Below are 19,056 nucleotides of genomic sequence, written 5' to 3'. Positions count from 1 at the left end.
TCACAACATTAGACCTACAGCATTAAAAGGTTCCTGGTGTGTCTCTATGTCGGCCAGCAATACAGGTTCTAAAGTTATAAGTTCTACCCGATTGCTTGTGGTCAACATTTAGCAATAAACAGTTCACAAATGTGTGTGCCCTAATAAAGTGTGCATCTAGCATTCTCCTTTCACCCCGCTCGCCTCAGTCACCCTCAATTCCACTGTAATTCACCTTCACAGTCCGGACTGCACCCACAAGCCCCATAGTCCAGGCTCAGCAGGGACCAGATGTCGCCATTGTCTAGTGCTGGCGGTCAGGGGGCCATCCCTAGGGCCGCCTCCACAGAGATGGGTGCAGCAACGCTAGTCACCATGGAGAGAAGTCAGAGCCAGTTGGCAGGCCTCATTGAGTTCCCACCTATCAAGAGTTCGTCACCACACGGGCCTTGAAGATGGTAAGACATAAGCCTTTGGTCCCACCAGATCTCGGAGCTCAGACAAACCGCATTCTGCTCCATTCCCAGTACGGCCACGCCCCACAGTGATACTTTTAACTCCACATACCTTTTTAATTGTAAAATAAATTTTGATCGCGTGGCAACTCTACCATAAAGCCACTTTCCTGACCTGACCGAAGCAGGCAACACTCACCTGAATGAATACTTAGACAAAACATAAATGAGTAGAATATTCGTAAGTAGCCTCTTATCCCCCTCTTTTTTGTAATGAAAAAACTGCGAGAGTCAAGGATCTGTATTTATGACCGGATGTTTAAACCAATCAAAAATCGATGCTGCCTTATGATAGTTCCATTGTTGATTTATTAAGGAAAAGGTCTAATTTGCTCAAGGCTAGATCTCAGAAGCGCATGCCACCCAGTGTAAGTATGTGAAGGAGACATATTGTAGACTGAATTTAGAACAAATGATGGACTCTTCAGTTACCAGGTGTTATTACTTGTGCTCTGTCGCTCACCTGCTGGATTTCAATACTTTAATAAGAAAGTATTACAATAAATGTTTTACGCACTTCATTATTGACCACATAGTCAATATAATTTTAGATATTCTCAGACATGTATCAATCTCAACATATGCCATGTTTGAACTCCCAAGTTCAGGCTCTTTGCAGAAGCCAAGGGATGCTAGATTAACTTCACACAGGGAGAATTTCTCACGTTTACTATCACCCAGGAGGTTTGACTACAGATACCGGAAATGTTGATGCCATTACGGACTGTTCATACCAACTTGCACTAAAGGTATCCAAAATATACTGGAATTTGTGATGGTTTATTGCCGCCTCGTTATCTAGATAGAATTGGAATTTTAAAAAGATACTTTCTACCATTCCAGTTCTATTTCACCGAAATCATTCCATGTCGAGGCCAATGCTTCATTAGTGTTGTGTTGGTAACAGGCAAGATACTTCCAGTAGTCTTGTACTCATTCGGAATTCGTCATTTACCTCCACTCTTATGCCTTGGGGAGTTGTTAAGACCGCTTTTATTGGAATGCCACAACTAACTACTAGTGCCCATCACACAGTGACACGTTTAGCTGATCAACTGAACTGATCATTTCCTCTGATGTGTTTGTGTCCCCAATGCATATCAATTGCAATTGTAGTGGTTGTTATTCTTTGGTTCTAAAACTACTACTTTACTATACTCATCTGGTGAAAACTTGTAAAATGTAAGTAGGTATTGCGATCTGTTGGCTTGGTGTAGATGGAAGTCTCAAGTTTGTTATCCCGAATTCTAATGTTTACATCCAAAAATGATATGTGCGTTTGGCTGATGGTGTAAATTGAATCTGTGCGTCCACTGTGTTGAGGTGATTGATGGCTGTTACGAGTTACAACTCAGAACCTTTCCACATTAGGAAAATGTCGTCTATGTAGCGGTAATAACTGGTTAGATGGTCTTTCCATTCGTGGTTAGAAGTGATGTAATCTGATTCAAATTGGTGCATGAAAAGATTTGCATATGCCGGTGCAGCGCAATTGCCCATCGCTACACCTGATAGTTGAATGTAGAATTTATCCATACAGCTAAAATAGCTGGAATACATGCATTGATTATTGGGTGATTACTTCTACAGCGATTTCATCGCGTATGGTGGACTCGAGATTCTTACCTTACACTGCGTAAGGTTTTTCAGCAAGTTTTCAGTCCAGCGCCTCAAGGTTAGGAGGTGAACATCTCGAAGTCCCAAACCTTATTTTTCCCGACCCATCTCAAAATACTCTAATTACCTAGGAGTGCAGCCGTTCTCTCGTTTATTTTCAGCAGTGGAAATTAAACATTTAATATGTTGGATGTGGATTAGAGGTGGGTGAGCCAGCAAATTAACGGAGAGAAGCAACGCCAGAGCTGGCCCAAGGCTGTTAAAGCTTGAGCGTGGGCTGAGTGTAAAGAAGTCCAAAAGTAGATTGAAGGGTAAATTAAGTATTTATTAAAGTATAGGATCCCATCCACCGGATAGCTGTCATAAGTAGAAAGGTCCAAGCTTAACTGCCTATGTATTCTAGACTAAACAATCAGAACCTGTACAAAGCATTCTAAAGCATGTGACACCCTGGCAACAAGCTGCAATAGCAGGATGCCACACATCTCCCTCTCTATAACAAAAAGCAAAATACAGAAAACAATTATTTTACAAAATCATTTAAATGAGTAGGTACACGTGTAATCCTTAAAGATCTCCTGGCGATGACAGGATCAATGACGGCCCGATGTGACGAGGTACCTGCGGAAGAGGAACTGGACACAGGAAACTTAGAGTTGTCAACAAAGTCCTTTTTAATCACCACAACCCTGTTCAAGTTCCAAATGCGATGATCAGCTGTTTTGATCGCATTACCCAAAACATTGATAACTTGTATAGGTTTCAAGAATGAAGCAGACAACATTTTATTTCTCTTGCAGGGATTTCTTATGAGTACCCAATCACCCACATGCACCACCGTCTTTTTAACAGAATGCATCAAATCATGAATTCTCTTCTTAGCTTGAAGTTTCCTATCCTGACCTACCTTCCACTCATCATTTCCAGTTGATTCTTTCAGATGTAAATCATTTACCCAAGGCGGAGTAACCATAGTGTTGGCACGCCTACATCTGAAGAGCTCAAACGGCGTTCTACCTGTTGTGGCATGTAGTGATAACCTATAAAGCTTAACCTTTTTAAACACATCTGACCTCCAATCTGAACCTGCAGATTTAGACATTCTAATTGTCTCCTTGAGCACCCGGATAAACCTTTCCACAGTGCCATTCGTCTCTGGGTGGTACAGAGAAGATTTATGCTTTATACCATGTTCAGACAAAAATGATTCCATCTCCCTAGAGACAAGTTGACTCCCATTGTCCGTCAAAATGATGTTAGGAATACCCTCCCTAGCAAAAAGTTTCTCTAAAAAACGTATCACATGCTTAGACTCTATTCCACGAGTGATGGCAATTTCTGGCCATCTAGAAAAGAAATCTATTAAAACTAGAACATACCATTCAGACCCTGCTGAGTAAATAGGTCCAAGAATGTCTAAACCAACTTCTTCCCATGGCTTGTCTGGAAGTGTTCTAATAACCATGGGCTGGATTTTGGGTTTTGCCACCTTCTCACTTAAAGCACACTCCATGCAATCTCTAATTTTCCTCTCCACTTCCAAATCCATGGTAGGCCACCAGTACGACATCCTCAAATTCTCCTTTGTCTTTGAAATGCCCATATGCCCACTATGAGCCAGTGAAATAAGCTCACTCCTAATAGATATTGGAGGAACCAACCTAGTACCTCTGACAAGTAAACCGTCATGTTCAGACAATTGGTCTTTAACATGCCAAAACTTCTCCAACATGTCACTATCTTTTGGCTTGACCTTCCATCCAACCTTGATCAATCTCAAGATTTCCATAAGACTCAAATCTTCCTGTGAAGCTTTCAACCATTTACACTTATCAATGACACTCTCACCAACTGCACAAACCATCTCATCTTCACCTTCCCAATCATCCTCCAGATCTAAATCTTCTTGAGAAACAAGGCGGGATAATGCATCTGCTACTTTATTCTCAACACCTGGTAGATACTTGACCTCAAAGTTATAATCCTGTAATCCTACAACCCATCTTGTGATTCTACTAGAAACAGCATCAATCCCATTGGTTTTTAAGATCTCACATAACGGTTTGTGATCAGTTCTCACTTCAAAAGTACTTCCCCATAAGAATTTTTTTAACTTCTTCACAGCCCAATAGACTGCTAACGCTTCACGTTCCACTACAGAATACCTTAGCTCTGGGCCTCTTAAACTTCTTGACAAAAACAAGATGACTACTTCACTTCCTTCAATTATCTGTGTTAAAACTGCCCCTAACCCTTTTAAGCTTGCATCTGTTATCAGAATAGATCTCCTCTCAGGATCAAAACTATTCAATTTGGGGGCATTGTTCAACTTTTCTTTTAGAATGATGAACTCTTTTTCACACTCGTAACTCCACACAAACTCACATCCTTTCTTCAACAATGATCTCATGCCAACACATAAAGAAGCAAAACCATATATAAACTTGCTATAGTACTCCGCCATACCTAGAAAGCTAATCAATTCTTCCTTGCTCTTTGGAGAAGACATCTTCATCATGGTATTGATCAAGCCAGCTTTCGGTGAAATACCATCTTTCGAGATCGTGTGACCAAGGTAATCAATAGAGTTCTTTTTGAATTTACATTTTTCCATTTTTACTGTCAGACCAGATTCACACAACCGTTTCAAAACACCACCAAGTCTCAGATCATGCTCCTCATCACAACTTCCAAAAATAAGGATATCATCCTGATATACCCTCACACCTTTTAAACCCTTTAAGACACCTTCCAGAGCTCTTTGAAAAACTGAAGCAGCTGACACCAGCCCAAACGGAAGTCTCACAAAGCGAAATGTGCCAAATGGTGTTACAAACGCAGTTAAATCCTTGGAGTCTTCATCAAGTCTTATCTGGTGATAGGCAGATCTCAAATCCACCGTACTAAAGACTTTTGCCCCCTTTAATAACATTAACATGTCTGCAATTTTAGGTAAAGGGTAGTGATCTACCACCACACTTTTATTCAACTCCCTAAGGTCTATGCACAAACGGAGAGAGCCATCCGATTTCTTGGCGGCTACAATCGGAGCGACCCATTGGGTTGCTTCAACCTCCTCTATGATGCCCTCCTTGACCAATTTTTCCAATTCTGCTTTAACTTGATCTCTAACAGCAATGGGAACACTACATACTTTACAACAAATAGGTACGGCATCCTTCTTCAACTTAATGTGATGATTATAGTTCTTCAAACAACCCAACTTTTCAGTAAAAACATTGGGAAAATCCTTTTTTAATTTATTTGAAAAGGACTCATCACAGTTTTGATTTACATTGACAGCATTGGTGTTAACAAAGGGAAAATCCTTCAAGATGATGGGGGGAGAGGAATTGGGATCTAACATTACACCTAAATCTTTTTGATCAAACCAACTCAAAATGTTGTCTCCTTTTTTGTGAAATATAAACTTTCGAGTTAGTAAGTCTCCCTTTGTAATCAATGTTTCCTAGGAAGTACCCTAAAAGCTCTATTGGTTTCCTACCGTATGCAAGTGGTTTTATATCCGGATGAAACATCTTAATATTTCCCCGTAAATACTTGAGATAAAATTCTTAATGGAATGACCATTAACCAAAATTTCATCAGTAGGACAGTTCTTTGGTTGAGGACCAAAAACTACTTGGACTAAAACTTGACCACAGTCAACATTTTCATCACATTCACTTGTCTCATCAAAATCATAAAAAATCTCATTAACCTTGCCTTTGTACTCCCTCCCCTTGCAAGCAACAGTGAAATGTCCCTTTCTCTTGCACTTGCTACAAGTGGCCTTCCATCCAGGACATTGCCTGTCATTTGCAAAATGTCCCATTTTGCCACATCTAAAGCATTTCACTTGCGCAAAATCAAATTTTTTATCTGGTTTACCATTGAGAGGTTTGTTACTGGTTACATCTCTCATACTACTTCTCTGGTTAGCATTCTCTTTTGTTACATTCGAGGTCTTAACAAGATTAACAGTACTTTTGTCTTTGCTTTCACCATTCTTTTTTATGACCTCTACACATCTAAATCAGGCTCATCTTTCTGCCATAACTCTTCTCTAACACGTTCAATGCTGCATTCAATGCTGCATCCCAGCATGAATTGATCCCTTATTCTTTCATCAATAGAGGCAGCAAACTTGCAAGATGATGCTAACTTTCTCAGCGGAGTTATATAGTTCTCTATGCTTTCCTCTTCAAGTTGTAATCTGCGACCAAAATGATATCTCTCTAAAATAGTAGATACTTTTGGAAGGTAATGCTTGTCTATACAAATTTCATACTCGTTTAGATTCCTATATTGTATTTCTGGAAGGTGATCAAACACCTCCTGGCCCTCCGACCCCAAACAGTGCAGTAACAAAGCTGTTTTCCTTTCCGCACTTAAGTTGGCTCCACAAACTTTTGCATAACTTTCGAAGACCTTACACCACTTTTTCCATCTAATGGGAGGGTCCCCAGGAGATTGTAAGAAGAAGGGAGGCGCTGTTACGTTCTGCATTATATAAACTTCACACAAAATGTATTAACAAGAATAGAAGCAGTAAAAGAAAAATAAGGAAAAATTATGTTACACAAAGTAATAAAACAATTCCTTTCTGGAACAGCAATAACATTTGACCAAGTGTAGAGATGTAAATAAAATCGTTTTCCAATATAGTCTCAGTGTCTTTTCTCTTAATTTTTTAAAAGTTCAAGTATGTTGCACAGTTGAATACCTGTTTTTTTAAAAACTGCTTATTGATTATTGATGTTGTATGTTGAATACCTGTTGTTCTGCCATGCTCAGTTCACCAGTCAGCCGATACTTGAAGGAAATAATAAAAAAAAAAAAACAGATCAGGATGCTTGTTTCCTGCGTGTAATCTCTCACGGGTATGTCTGTGTCAACCCTCACATGTATCGTCTCCCTGTTTATCCTGTTGGATAATCGATGTCACAAAAGTGCTCCCGTGAAAAACAAACAATCGCTGCTACGTCGTCACAAGTGCGTCGAGACGCTCCTGCGTGAAGAAAATTACCCAGAATGCACTTGCGAGTCAAACAGAGTGCGCAATGAAGAACGCAGTGGCGCTGCGCTGGATCTCTCTGCCGGAGAGAAAGAACGCTGTGACGCTGATGAAGGCTCGAGCTGTAGCAGAGGAAACGGTGAGGTTTCTTTTTTAAAAAATGCCAAAGTCGAAATCAAGGCTGAGATCAAAGTTAACTTCCCGCTATGCACTGCCAGCTAGAGAGCACTCAATACAGGAACTGTGGACAAACGAGCGCCGAGTAAAGAGACTGCCAGAAGGGTGAAATAAATTGAGATTATCACCACAGCGCGCCGGGCCTTAAAATGCGTTCAAGATGCACTTGAAAAGCTTGCGCTCAAAATCAGCACGGTGAAGAAAAATCAGGCAATCTCAATCAATATGAGAGCGTTAAAATCGCTGAAGAAAAGGTGTAAATAACAGTACCTTTTGTGAAATTCCAAAATAAAGCCCACAAAATGTCTGCCATAAAGTCATACAATAAACATCACGTAAAATATGATAACATTTTGAAAAGTGTATATGTTGGAGCTTTTACATTAATACACCACTTGTGTAATACTGCACTGAGTAGTATTTATTAAAAGTGATGGTTTTAAAACAGGAACTTAAACGCACATCCGAGCATTCCCATTGAATTTAGGGTATCACACTGAGGAAAACAAAAAGATAATGAGTGGAATGCTTGAATGATTCTCATGCAATTGTAATTACTATAGGCCGCATTCCAGTCAATCACTGTGCCACCGCATATACGGACCACCCTCAGCAGGCTTTGTCTGGAGCTCATGCTGTTCCCCAAGACACACTACTTATAGGTGACACCTCTACCAACACCCATTTATGACCGTGCACAAGAATCGGAGTAGTTACTTGAGCGAACAGAAAGCACTGGTTTGCCTTCGAGTGGCAGGAAAGGGCTCTGGAAATGATACTCCACAACAAAATGCTTGCTCCATCCCCACGCTCCCCCCGTCATAACTGTTTCATCATTGACTGACTCACTAATGTACTCACTCAACCTATCACCATTCAATCATCTAATTTGTCTTTCTTACTTGTTCAGTCATAATCACTAAATCACCCTGTCAATTAGTCTCCTACCTACAAAGCCACCAATGTCCTTACTCTGCTCCGCCTCTTATTAATGCCCAATATTTTGCTTCTAGTGGCGTTTGCGGTTCCTAATTCCATTACTAGAATGTAGCAAACCCTTACCATTTCTGGGTCTTTGTTTTTTAACTGGACATCCCTTTAAGAATAAATTCCTAAAGTTTACACTGAGCAAATGTAAGGCTCAGCCCTTTGTAGTGGTGTATGACATTCATCAGTTTATTCGCCTTTCAGCCACTTCGATTTCTTGATTCATGCGTTGTATAACTTTTCTTTGTGAAGTAGAAAAAATAAAATGCAAATACTTAGTCACGTATTTAAGTGGCCTTAGTGCCTCTCCCAAAAACCAGAGTGAACAAGCGTTTTTTTAATGAGCTCTAACACATCTAATACCATTTATATGGGTAATAATTTGATTGGTTATTAAAGCAACTAGTTGTGGTGTGCGCTGCTCATTTTTGTCTTCTTAACGCTTCCCTCCATAAGCAGCCATTTTCATACTATTTTAAAGAAACTATAAATATTTGTTGAATTTGACTGTTTTTATAACCTCTTAGGGCTAACTACCAGCATAATCGTGAACAAGGAAAAATAACGTTTAGGTTTTGACATGATTTTAACCATTTAGAATTTAGTAGCATTGTTTTTGTTTGTAGAGAAATGTATATTTGCCCTTGACTTCTGTCACAGATATTATTTTTCTAGAAATGTAAGCTCCAGCAGATCACAGCCATCTGCATCCTCAAGCGATGCCTCACTGTCCCCAGCACCAGAACTCGAAAACTTGACTGATAAGGTTACAACCGAAAAAAACCTTCCAAACTTCATGAAAGCAATCAGTGTTTATTTTTACAACGTCCCAGAAGAGGAGAAAAAGAAACTGAGCCGATATTTAATTTCATATCCTTTTTAATGTTTACAACACTTCTTGTGCTTTATCTGTGCTTGTGTTTAGGGAACATTTCAAAAGTGTCTGCTGGGGTAACTGAAAGGTGGGTTTTTATGAGTTTCCAGCAGTGATAAAAAAGAAGGGTTGTATGGATTGCTGGGCATAGTTTTAATGTGCTTTATTTTTTTTACTGCTCTAATTGTTATTATGCCAGGCACTGTAGGAGATGCTTGATGGTGTTTATCATTCATTGACATAGATTTGTGTAGTTAGGTTGACAGTAGGTACATGCAGCGGTCTTCAGAGACGCCCTCATGTTGTCATTTGGTGACTGTAAAAGGTATATTGTTATATCAGGAACCATCTTTGGAGGATGGTACCTGTCAAGAAGGTAAGCATTAAAAATAGATCTTTTTAAGGTCTTGAAATCTGTTATACAGGTTTTAAAGAGGACGGAATGGTGGCTCAAGTGAGATTTTACCTAACTGAAAGAGTGGGCATAAACATATGAATGACCTTTGGGACACAGTATTTTACCTGATAGCAGTACAGCACTGTCCGAGTATTTATAAACCATGCATCAAATGTTAAGAATAATACTAGACTTTTTTAGGTCTCGACCTCTGCCAATGCGCTTGCGCATTGCAGATGTTGAGACTTATAGAGTTGGATCCACGAAAGCTAAACCAGGCGGATTGCGCCGAGTGCATGTGCCTGTGCACACGCTTTCCATTTGCTTTCCGAGCCGCCTGTCTCGCATCATTGCATCAGACCCGCCACAGCAATGCCGAGAGCTTCACTTCAAAGAGATCCGCTCCCCCGCCCCCTGCTTCACACTTCAAAGGAATGCACCCCTGCCCACTCAATGCCGAGAGCATTTCCCGGCTGCTTTTCATTTCATTTCGCAGCCGCTTTTAAGTATCCTGCGTGTCTTTTGCGCTTGTTTATTCACCCGATTCCTAACATATGGCATGTACTGAACAGGTATGTACTAAACCTGGCAGAGTGGGTGCTCTTTGAACTTCTTTTTTTTGCAAGCACGCATTTGTCCTGATCAGAATTGGTGGAAAGCATCAAACCACCAGATACTTAATGCCACCGCAATCTCTTTTTGATTCATTTAGTCTTTTTCGTCTATTTATTTCTTGAAAGCGAGTCATTTTCTCCCGTTACTATCTGTATTTGAAGAGAATTCGCTCACAACGGGGTCGGCTTTGAAAGTAACATTTACTGCCTGTTGACAGAAATGCCATCAGTTGTATTATTTTTTTGACGTTTGAAAGACCGAGGGAATGTGCTCGCTTTCCATAAACTTCCTCCATGGTTCCTCCCTTCGGGCAATATATGGCATTCCTAGATGCGTGTTTCCTTTAGTGACAGCGCCTCGGTAATTCTGGTCTAAGGACCCCTGTGCGGTGCTCTGTGGTGGTCTGTGTTCTCCGGCATATTTAAAGGCTTGGCGACTCCGCCCCATGGCTGTCCAAGCACACACTCTCCACAGGCCCCAACATCAAAAGAGCTAAGACGAGGCCAATAGAAATTGGAACCACAGGGTTCTGTATATCAACTTCGCCACTGTGATGGGCAGTGATTTCTTTCCATAATGCATCTTTTCTTAAGATCTGGCAGGTGTGTCTCTCTGTGCATGTAATGGGGAAGCACAGCAAGATGGCTCTTTATTTGCAGCACTACCACAGCACCACTCAGCACCACCACAGCACCACTCAGCACCACCCCATTATCACTCAGCACCACCACTTTATCACTCAGCATCACCACTCAGCACCACCACAGCACCACTACATTATCACTCTGCACCACCACATTATCACTCTGCACCACCACAGCACCACTCAGCATCACCACAGCATCACTCAGCACCACCACAGCACCACTCTGCACCACCACAGCATCACTCAGCACCACCACAGCACCACTCAGCACCACCACAGCACCACTCAGCACCACCACAGCATCACTCAGCGCCACCCCAGCATCACTCAGCACCACCACAGCATTACTCAGCACCAACACAGCATTACTCAGCACCAACACAGCATCACTCCGCACCACCACATTATCACTCAGCACCACCACAGCACCACTCAGCACCACCACAGCATCACACAGCACCACCACAGCATCACTCAGCACCACTCAGCACCACCACAGTATCACTCAGTGCCACCCCAGCATCACTCAGCACCACAACAGCATCACTCCGCACCACCACAGCACCACTCAGCACCATTACAGCACCACTCAGCACCACCTCAGCACCACCCCAGCATCACTCAGTGCCACCCCAGCATCACTCAGCACCACCACAGCATCACTCAGCACCACCACAGCATCACTCAGCACCACCATATTATCACACAGCACCACTCAGCACCACCACAGCATCACTCAGCACCACCACAGCACCACTCAGCACCACCACAGCATCACTCAGCGCCACCCCAGCATCACTCAGCACCACCACAGCACCACCACAGCACCAACACATTATCACTCAGCACCACCCCAGCATCACTCAGCACCACCCCAGCATCACTCAGCACCACCCCAGCATCACTCAGCACCACCCCAGCATCACTCAGCACCACCCCAGCATCACTCAGCACCACCCCAGCATCACTCAGCACCACCACAGCATCACTCAGCACCACCACAGCATCACTCAGCACCACCACAGCATCACTCAGCACCACCACAGCATCACTCAGCACCACCACAGCATCACTCAGCACCACCACTCAGCATCACTCAGCACCACCACTCAGCATCACTCAGCACCACCACTCAGCACCCCCACAGCATCACTCAGCACCACCACAGCATCACTCAGCACCACCACATCACCACTCAGCACCACTCAGCACAACCACAGCATCACTCAGCACCACCACAGCACCACTCAGCAAAACCACAGCATCACTCAGCACCACCACAGCACCACTCAGCACAACCCCAGCATCACTCAGCACCACCACAGTATCACTCAGCATCACTCAGCAGCACCACCACAGCATCACTCAGCAGCACCACCACAGCATCACTCAGCACCACCACAGCACCACCACAGCATCACTCCGTGCCACCCCAGCATCACTCAGCGCTACCCCAGCATCACTCAGCACCACCACAGCATCACTCAGCACCACCACAGCATCACTCAGCACCACCACAGCATCACTCAGCACCACCACAGCACCACTCAGCACCACCACAGCATCACTCAGCAGCACCACAGCACCACTCAGCAGCACCACAGCACCACTCAGCAGCACCACAGCACCACTCAGCACCACCACAGCATCACTCAGCACCACCACAGCACCACTCAGCACCACCACAGCATCACTCAGCAGCACTACAGCACCACTCAGCAGCACTACAGCACCACTCAGCAGCACCACAGCACCAATCAGCGCAACCCCAGCATCACTCAGCGCCACCCCAGCATCACTCAGCGCCACCCCAGCATCACTTAGCGCCACCCCAGCATCACTTAGCGCCACCCCAGCATCACTCAGCGCCACCCCAGCATCACTCAGCGCCACCCCAGCATCACTTAGCGCCACCCCAGCATCACTCAGCGCCACCCCAGCATCACTCAGCGCCACCACAGCATCACTCAGCACCACCACAGCATCACTCAGCACCACCACAGCATCACTCAGCACCACCACAGCATCACTCAGCACCACCACAGCATCACTCAGCACCACCACAGCATCACTCAGCACCACCACAGCATCACTCAGCACCACCACAGCATCACTCAGCACCACCACAGCATCACTCTGGAACACCACAGCATCACTATGCGCTACAACAGCATCATTCTGCGCCACCACAGCATCATTCTGCGCCACCACAGTATCACTCAGGGCCTCCACTGCATCACTCAGGGCCTCCACAGCATCACTCAGGGCCTCCACAGCATCACTCAGGGGCACCACAGCATCACTCAGGGCCTCCACAGCATCACTCAGGGCCTCCACAGCATCACTCAGGGCCTCCACAGCATCACTCAGGGCCTCCACAGCATCACTCAGGGCCTCCACAGCATCGCTCAGGGGCACCACAACATCACTGTGCACTACCACAGCATCACTGAATGCCACAGCATCACTCGTCACCACCACAACATCACTCCACAGCATCAATCTGTGCAACCATTCAACAACTGGTTCAAATATGTTCTCAATGTTTCAAGCTTTATTACAAATGTCACAAAAAAGATGTTAATATTTCACTTCTGTTCTTGGATTTTTGTCACAATAAAATACACTGAACATAATCTTCACAAAAGTTATTTACAAAAGTTTAAGCTATTGCCATTATAAATTACAATCACTTTTATTTAAGTATTAATTATTTTAAACAATTGAAAGCCATTGTTATTTGTAATATCAATACATCTAAGTCACGTAAATACAAAACGAAAGTTATAACTATTGGCATTGTAAATGACGAAGCTATTAATTTAGCTATTTTCAAAACCAACACATAAATAAAAAAATTGTCATTAACAAGACCAATAGCTCAAACTTTCATAATGCGAGACCTATTGCATTGCAAATGCTTGTTTTAAAGCTGTGCCTTAAATGCAAAATTTGACGATAGTTTTGCTTTTTCTCTTACCCGATATAATTTATTAAAAGCTTAGATATTTCCCATGGAATTTACCTTGAAGTAATTGCAATACCCTAATATCAGTCCCTATATTGGCTCTCTCATGAAAATAGAAAAAAGGAATGTCAGTGAAATCATATTAAAGTTTTGTATTAAATATTATTCACTCAATTTTATATTCGTTTATTTATTTTTTAAATAAATGTTATTGTATTTTCAAGCATATACAACTACCTTTAGTCAATGGAACATGGGTAGCTAATACAGTCAAGATACTTTTCATACAGTAATTATGTGAAAATCACAGGACAGCATACCGTTAACAACCTCTCTAGTGACACTTGGTGGCTCCAAGCGTCTCTAGTTATGGCTCTGTCTGCCCAGCCTGTGACAACATCTTGGGGAGTATTGCACAAAAACCCCATCACCCTCATTACTTAAACCAAGAGGACGGGGTGGCTTTATCGAGCCTAGGCTTGGAGGCATTACTCTTGCGGCAGTGGGCTCTGCTACTGGGCATTTTCCCAAGAGATGCCCATCTAGTGGGCACTCTCACCGTTAAGATGGATGCTTTAAGCAGATGGTCACTGCAGGATCTTAAATCGGTGCTCTACTCTGAAGGCAAGCACATGACCACCTTCCTGCTCATTCCATGGATAACAAGCCTGCGGGAAGTAGTATTAATCAGTCTAAAAAGTCACATTCTGTAATGATATATTTGGTGGGTACTATCCTGCAGATTCCTCACCACCCTCCCTTCTCCCCTTCCGAAATATTGTTGCTCATAATAACATCCTAAGGTATGTAATTGTTGTTTCTTCTGCTTGTAACCTGGTATTGGTATGTTCTCTCAGTTCCTTTTCACATGCCTTGATTGGGTAAAAAAATGTATGCGAGACAGCATGCAATATGGTACCCTATATAGACCAAAGTCATCACATTCTGGATGGACGATGCCACAAGCTGTGTAGACCACTTTGCCCACAGCTCTGCATTGGAAGTGTCCTCTGTTGGGCACCATGCCCTTCCGGCGCATAAATCTTTATGGGATGCCTTACTGTTTCCCTTGTCACACGGCATGTTCTAAATTCTCTCTTCAAGTCTTGTCAAGGAGGATTTGGTACACCAGTCTTTTGGAATTCAGCTTTTAACCCAGAATAGATCTCCTTTCGCTACAGGATGGTTGGGTCGCCACTCATCTCATCAATATCTTTGATTTCGGTTAAAAAACATTAAAAGCATACATACAATTTTGCAACATTTTTATAAAATCGATGTAATGTGATACATGCACATGCAATAATTTACAGCAAATTCAGTCAATCAATCAATCATATCAGTCAATATTAATAGACTTTATTTAGTTAAAACTAATAGCTAATGGGTAAGAAGTTCATAGTATTTGAAAATGTCAGCCCCCTATTTCCACGTGGTTTAATTGAAACAAATAGATCATAAATTCATAATATTTTAAAATTTCAAACCCATCTTTTCACATGAGAATCGCACTGCAAGCAAGTATCTACTGATCCCGAAAACTATTTTGGGAGGCGTGTCATATTTCAGGACTCTTAGAGCTGCTAAGTACTTCCTGAAACCATTTTATTGTAGAGAGGACGAATGCATTTCTTCCAAAACATGTCATATGCCGTGCAAAAGAACAAAATATGTGTAGCGTGTTCGATGCTGCCTTAAGTGCAAATAAAGCCTTCATGCATGTTGTTAGGCAACTTCCACTTTGCAATATATGCTTTAATTTGAAGAGTTTCCTAGCGAAACTTCAGATATAATAATTTTCCCCAGGTGGGGTTAACCTGTATATAAAAACTCTTCAAAACTTGGGTTTGGCTTGACATCGAAGAATTGTGTTATCAGTCTACCCAGTATAAGATTTTGGTAAAGGGTATTCAAAAGTTCTCTTCCAGGGGATCCTCATCAATAGTCATAAGCATTAGAATATTCCCGCCCATGCGCTGGACCCCGGAAACAATATATTATATGTGCCCCACATATACATATACATATATATATAAATTATATATATATAAAAATAAGCAATTGCAGCCAAATAAAACAGTAGAGCTGGAATATGCTGTGAAGAATTTCCACCATACATGTGTATTAGCATTAGAAACATGAGAAACAACACCAATGCTTGTTTAGAAACTGTTTTAATGCTTAGAAAGCAGTAGAAATTCTTATAACACACTGTAAGCATATACAGCTCCCAGGCTGCATTGCAAATACCCAGTCTAAAAAGACTGAAAAGCTAACCCTGTAGCTGCATGTACCAAAACTGACGCTGTGCCTTTAAGGCACCTCTGCCCCTAGCTTCCCATCATGCCTCAGGGGTTACAGTTAGGTCAGTTGTTCTTTCCGGCTCCTTCAGGAAGGACCCTGGATACACAGCTCCACATTTTTTCTGCCTTTTTCAGTCAGAAAATCTTCAAAAGAACAATTTTTTGATTTACTTTGACTTTTAACATCAGGGTCAAGTAAATAACTGCTTAGCAGTCGAATTTTTGTGAGGTTTTCCTGTCAGGATGCCCTCATTACTTGATGATTGCCCTTCTTGTGGCCACAAGAAGGCAAAAACGGACTCTCATAAGGTCTGTATTTTATGCTTGCCAGAGGATCATGATCCAAAAGACTGTTCTCATTGTCAAAATCTGTCTGACAGGACTTTAAAAGACAGAGAGAGGAACAGGCTCTATGGTCTGGCCCAGAGATCCATGAGGGGAAGATCTACAGAGAGGAAGAGTTCAAAGAGACCCAGAACTCCCTCCAAAGGCAAGTCAGAGCGTCCATCAACCTCAGCGCCGGGCTAGGCGCTGAACAAACGACATCTGATGGACAGTTCGAAAGAAAAAGCTCCGTCGACGTCGGGACCGGCGTCGATGAGGAAATCGTCGTCGAAAAGAGGTTCACCGACGTCGAAGAAAGCTCCGCCGTCGTCAACTAGGCGACGATCGGCGTCGAGAGAAGCCACGAGATCTCCGTCGACGAGAAGATCGGCGTCAAGACGTAAGTCAACTCCGCCGCCGTCAACCAGGCGACGGTCGGCGTCGAGAGACAGAACACACTCGCCGTCGTCTCAACGTCGACAGGCTTCGAAGAGTGTGACACCTCCGCCGACGTCTCCACGGAGGCGCTCGGCGTCGAGGAGCAAGAGCCCCCTCGGACGATCGTCGTCGAGGAAGGGATCATCGTCGAAGGCGTGTCGGCGCTCGACGTCGAGGATGTCCGATCCTCCGCTGTCACCACATGCCAGGTCGACATCAAGGGCATCGTCGACGACAGGACACCGTCGATTGCCATCTCCGTCGACGGCAGGGCAACGCCGTTCGACGTCGAGACCTCCGTCGACGGCAGGGCAACGCCGTTCGACGTCGAGACCTCCGTCGACGGCAGGGCAACACCGTTCGACGTCGAGACCTCCGTCGAAGGCAGGGCGACGCCGTTCGACGTCGAGGGAGAAGACTCCGTCATCGGCTCGACGTCGAGAGAACACAGGTCGTCGTCGAGGCGTTCGACGTCGAAGGTTATCACTTCGTCGACGCCGCAGAGGCGTTCAACGTCAAGGGAAAGACTTTTAAGACGTCTTCCAACACCTGTGAGACGAAAGTCCCCTTCAGTGCCTTCAACTATTTTGGTGACTCAATCGGCTTCTCACCATTCCTCCTCAAGTACCTCTAGCTCATCGAGGTCCTCTTCCAGGAGTAGAAGTCCGTTGCCCCAGCGAAAGACAACACTTTCGCCAAGATGGAATGCTCCGTTGAGCAAGTGGAAGGATTCTGGAGCGACGGAGAGGCTGCAAAGATATGTAAGCCCACTCCACAGGTCACCCCTTCAGAGACTGATAGAAGAGGCAGACAGACAGAGTCCTATCAGGCACCGATCACGCTCTCGGGAGAGGAGAGCGGAAAGGTCGCATACCCCCAGGGTCTCCCGATCACCACGGAGGGAACATCCCAGGTCTCGAACACCGAGAAGGGAGGTACGAACTGAGAGGTCGAGATCTCCACGAAGGGAGCATCGGAGGGAATCACGTTCTCCTCGAAGGGAAGATCGACCGAGAAGATCGCCAGTGAGGAAGGAAAAATCTCACCACAGGAGAAGGAGAACACCATCATCCTCCTCCTCATCTTCTTCGAGATCTTCTAAAGGGGATTACTCCCCAACGCTGGCAGACAGCCCTCGCTCCAGAGCTTCCCCGCTTGACGACGTCAACACATACCTGGACGTTTTACAAAGGGGCGCTCACAAACTTCAAATAGAAATGGCTGTTCCAGAAGTTTCCACTACTGTGATTTTTGAGACCCTTCGTCACAAATCATATTCACGGCCTTTGCTCCCATTGGTTCCAGGGATAATGGACCCAATCAAAGAGGTTTTCCTCACGCCAGCAGCGATCAGGGCGGTACCGGCACGTATCCAGAAAAAGTACAGGCCGGCCGACTCAGATCCAATCTTTGTTAAAGGAGAGCCTGCGGCGGACTCAGTTATCGTAGCCTCAGCGAAGAAGAATCACACAGTCGCTCCTTCTTCTTCAGTTCCTCCTGACAAGGACAGCAAGACTCAAGATTCTTGGGGACGCAGAGTGTGCAGCACAGCAGCCTCATCCCTGAAAGTCTCTAGTGCATCAGCACTTCTCGGCAGGTACGATAGAGCTCTGTGGGACTCCATGGAACGATTCAAAGAGAAATTGCCCAAGGAGGACCAGAAGGACTTTGAGGAAACAGTGACGGAGGGCTGTTTGGTGGCAAACCAAATGATTAGTTCATCTGCAGATAACGCCCTTCTAGCAGGACATGCCTACTCACATGGGGTATGTGCGAGGAGATCTTCTTGGTTGCGTTTAACTGGTCTCAAACCAGATGCCCAGCAACGCATCCTCAATCTGCCCTTCTCAGGATCTTCACTCTTTGGGGAACATGCTGATCAGGAAATGACCCGCATGAAAACCGAATTGGACACAGTGAAGGCGGTTGGTCTGGAGAAGAAGAAAGAGCCGTTCAAGCGACGCTTCAAGACCAACAAGAACCGGGGAGGCCAACAGAGGGTTCAAACCCCTCCATGGTCTCAGAACAAGCCACAAGGGAAGACACAATTCAGAGGAGGAAAATCGGGCAGAGGCAGAGGCGGACATCATCAGTCCTCAACCACGCCTAGAGGAGGCAAAGCCTGAGCAGTGGCTTCCTCTGGCTCCGTTACCCACTCCAGTGGGAGGAAGTGCTTCGCAACACCTGGCAGAGTGGGTC

At 44.2% G+C, this 19,056-nt stretch overlaps 1 protein-coding gene across 2 annotated transcripts in view; it reads left to right on the top strand.

Annotated features, from left to right (window-relative positions):
• CHD1L (chromodomain helicase DNA binding protein 1 like) overlaps nt 1-19,056 on the top strand; it is a 392,592-nt gene that overhangs the window by 325,227 nt on the left and 48,309 nt on the right. The window contains exon 23 of one of the 2 annotated variants that reach the window (XM_086934085.1): nt 8,953-9,162. In XM_086934085.1, the coding sequence (XP_086790211.1) occupies nt 8,953-9,162 (210 nt within the window). Of the gene's footprint in view, nt 1-8,952; nt 9,167-19,056 lie in introns of both variants that reach the window. The other variant, XM_086934086.1, reaches the window with a different exon arrangement.

The sequence above is a fragment of the Lissotriton vulgaris genome, chromosome 8 (assembly GCF_964263255.1).
Source record: "Lissotriton vulgaris chromosome 8, aLisVul1.2, whole genome shotgun sequence".
Taxonomy (NCBI): Eukaryota; Metazoa; Chordata; class Amphibia; order Caudata; family Salamandridae; genus Lissotriton; species Lissotriton vulgaris.
The sequence above is the reverse complement of the archived record's forward strand: the minus strand, read 5'-3'. Positions and strand labels throughout refer to the sequence as shown.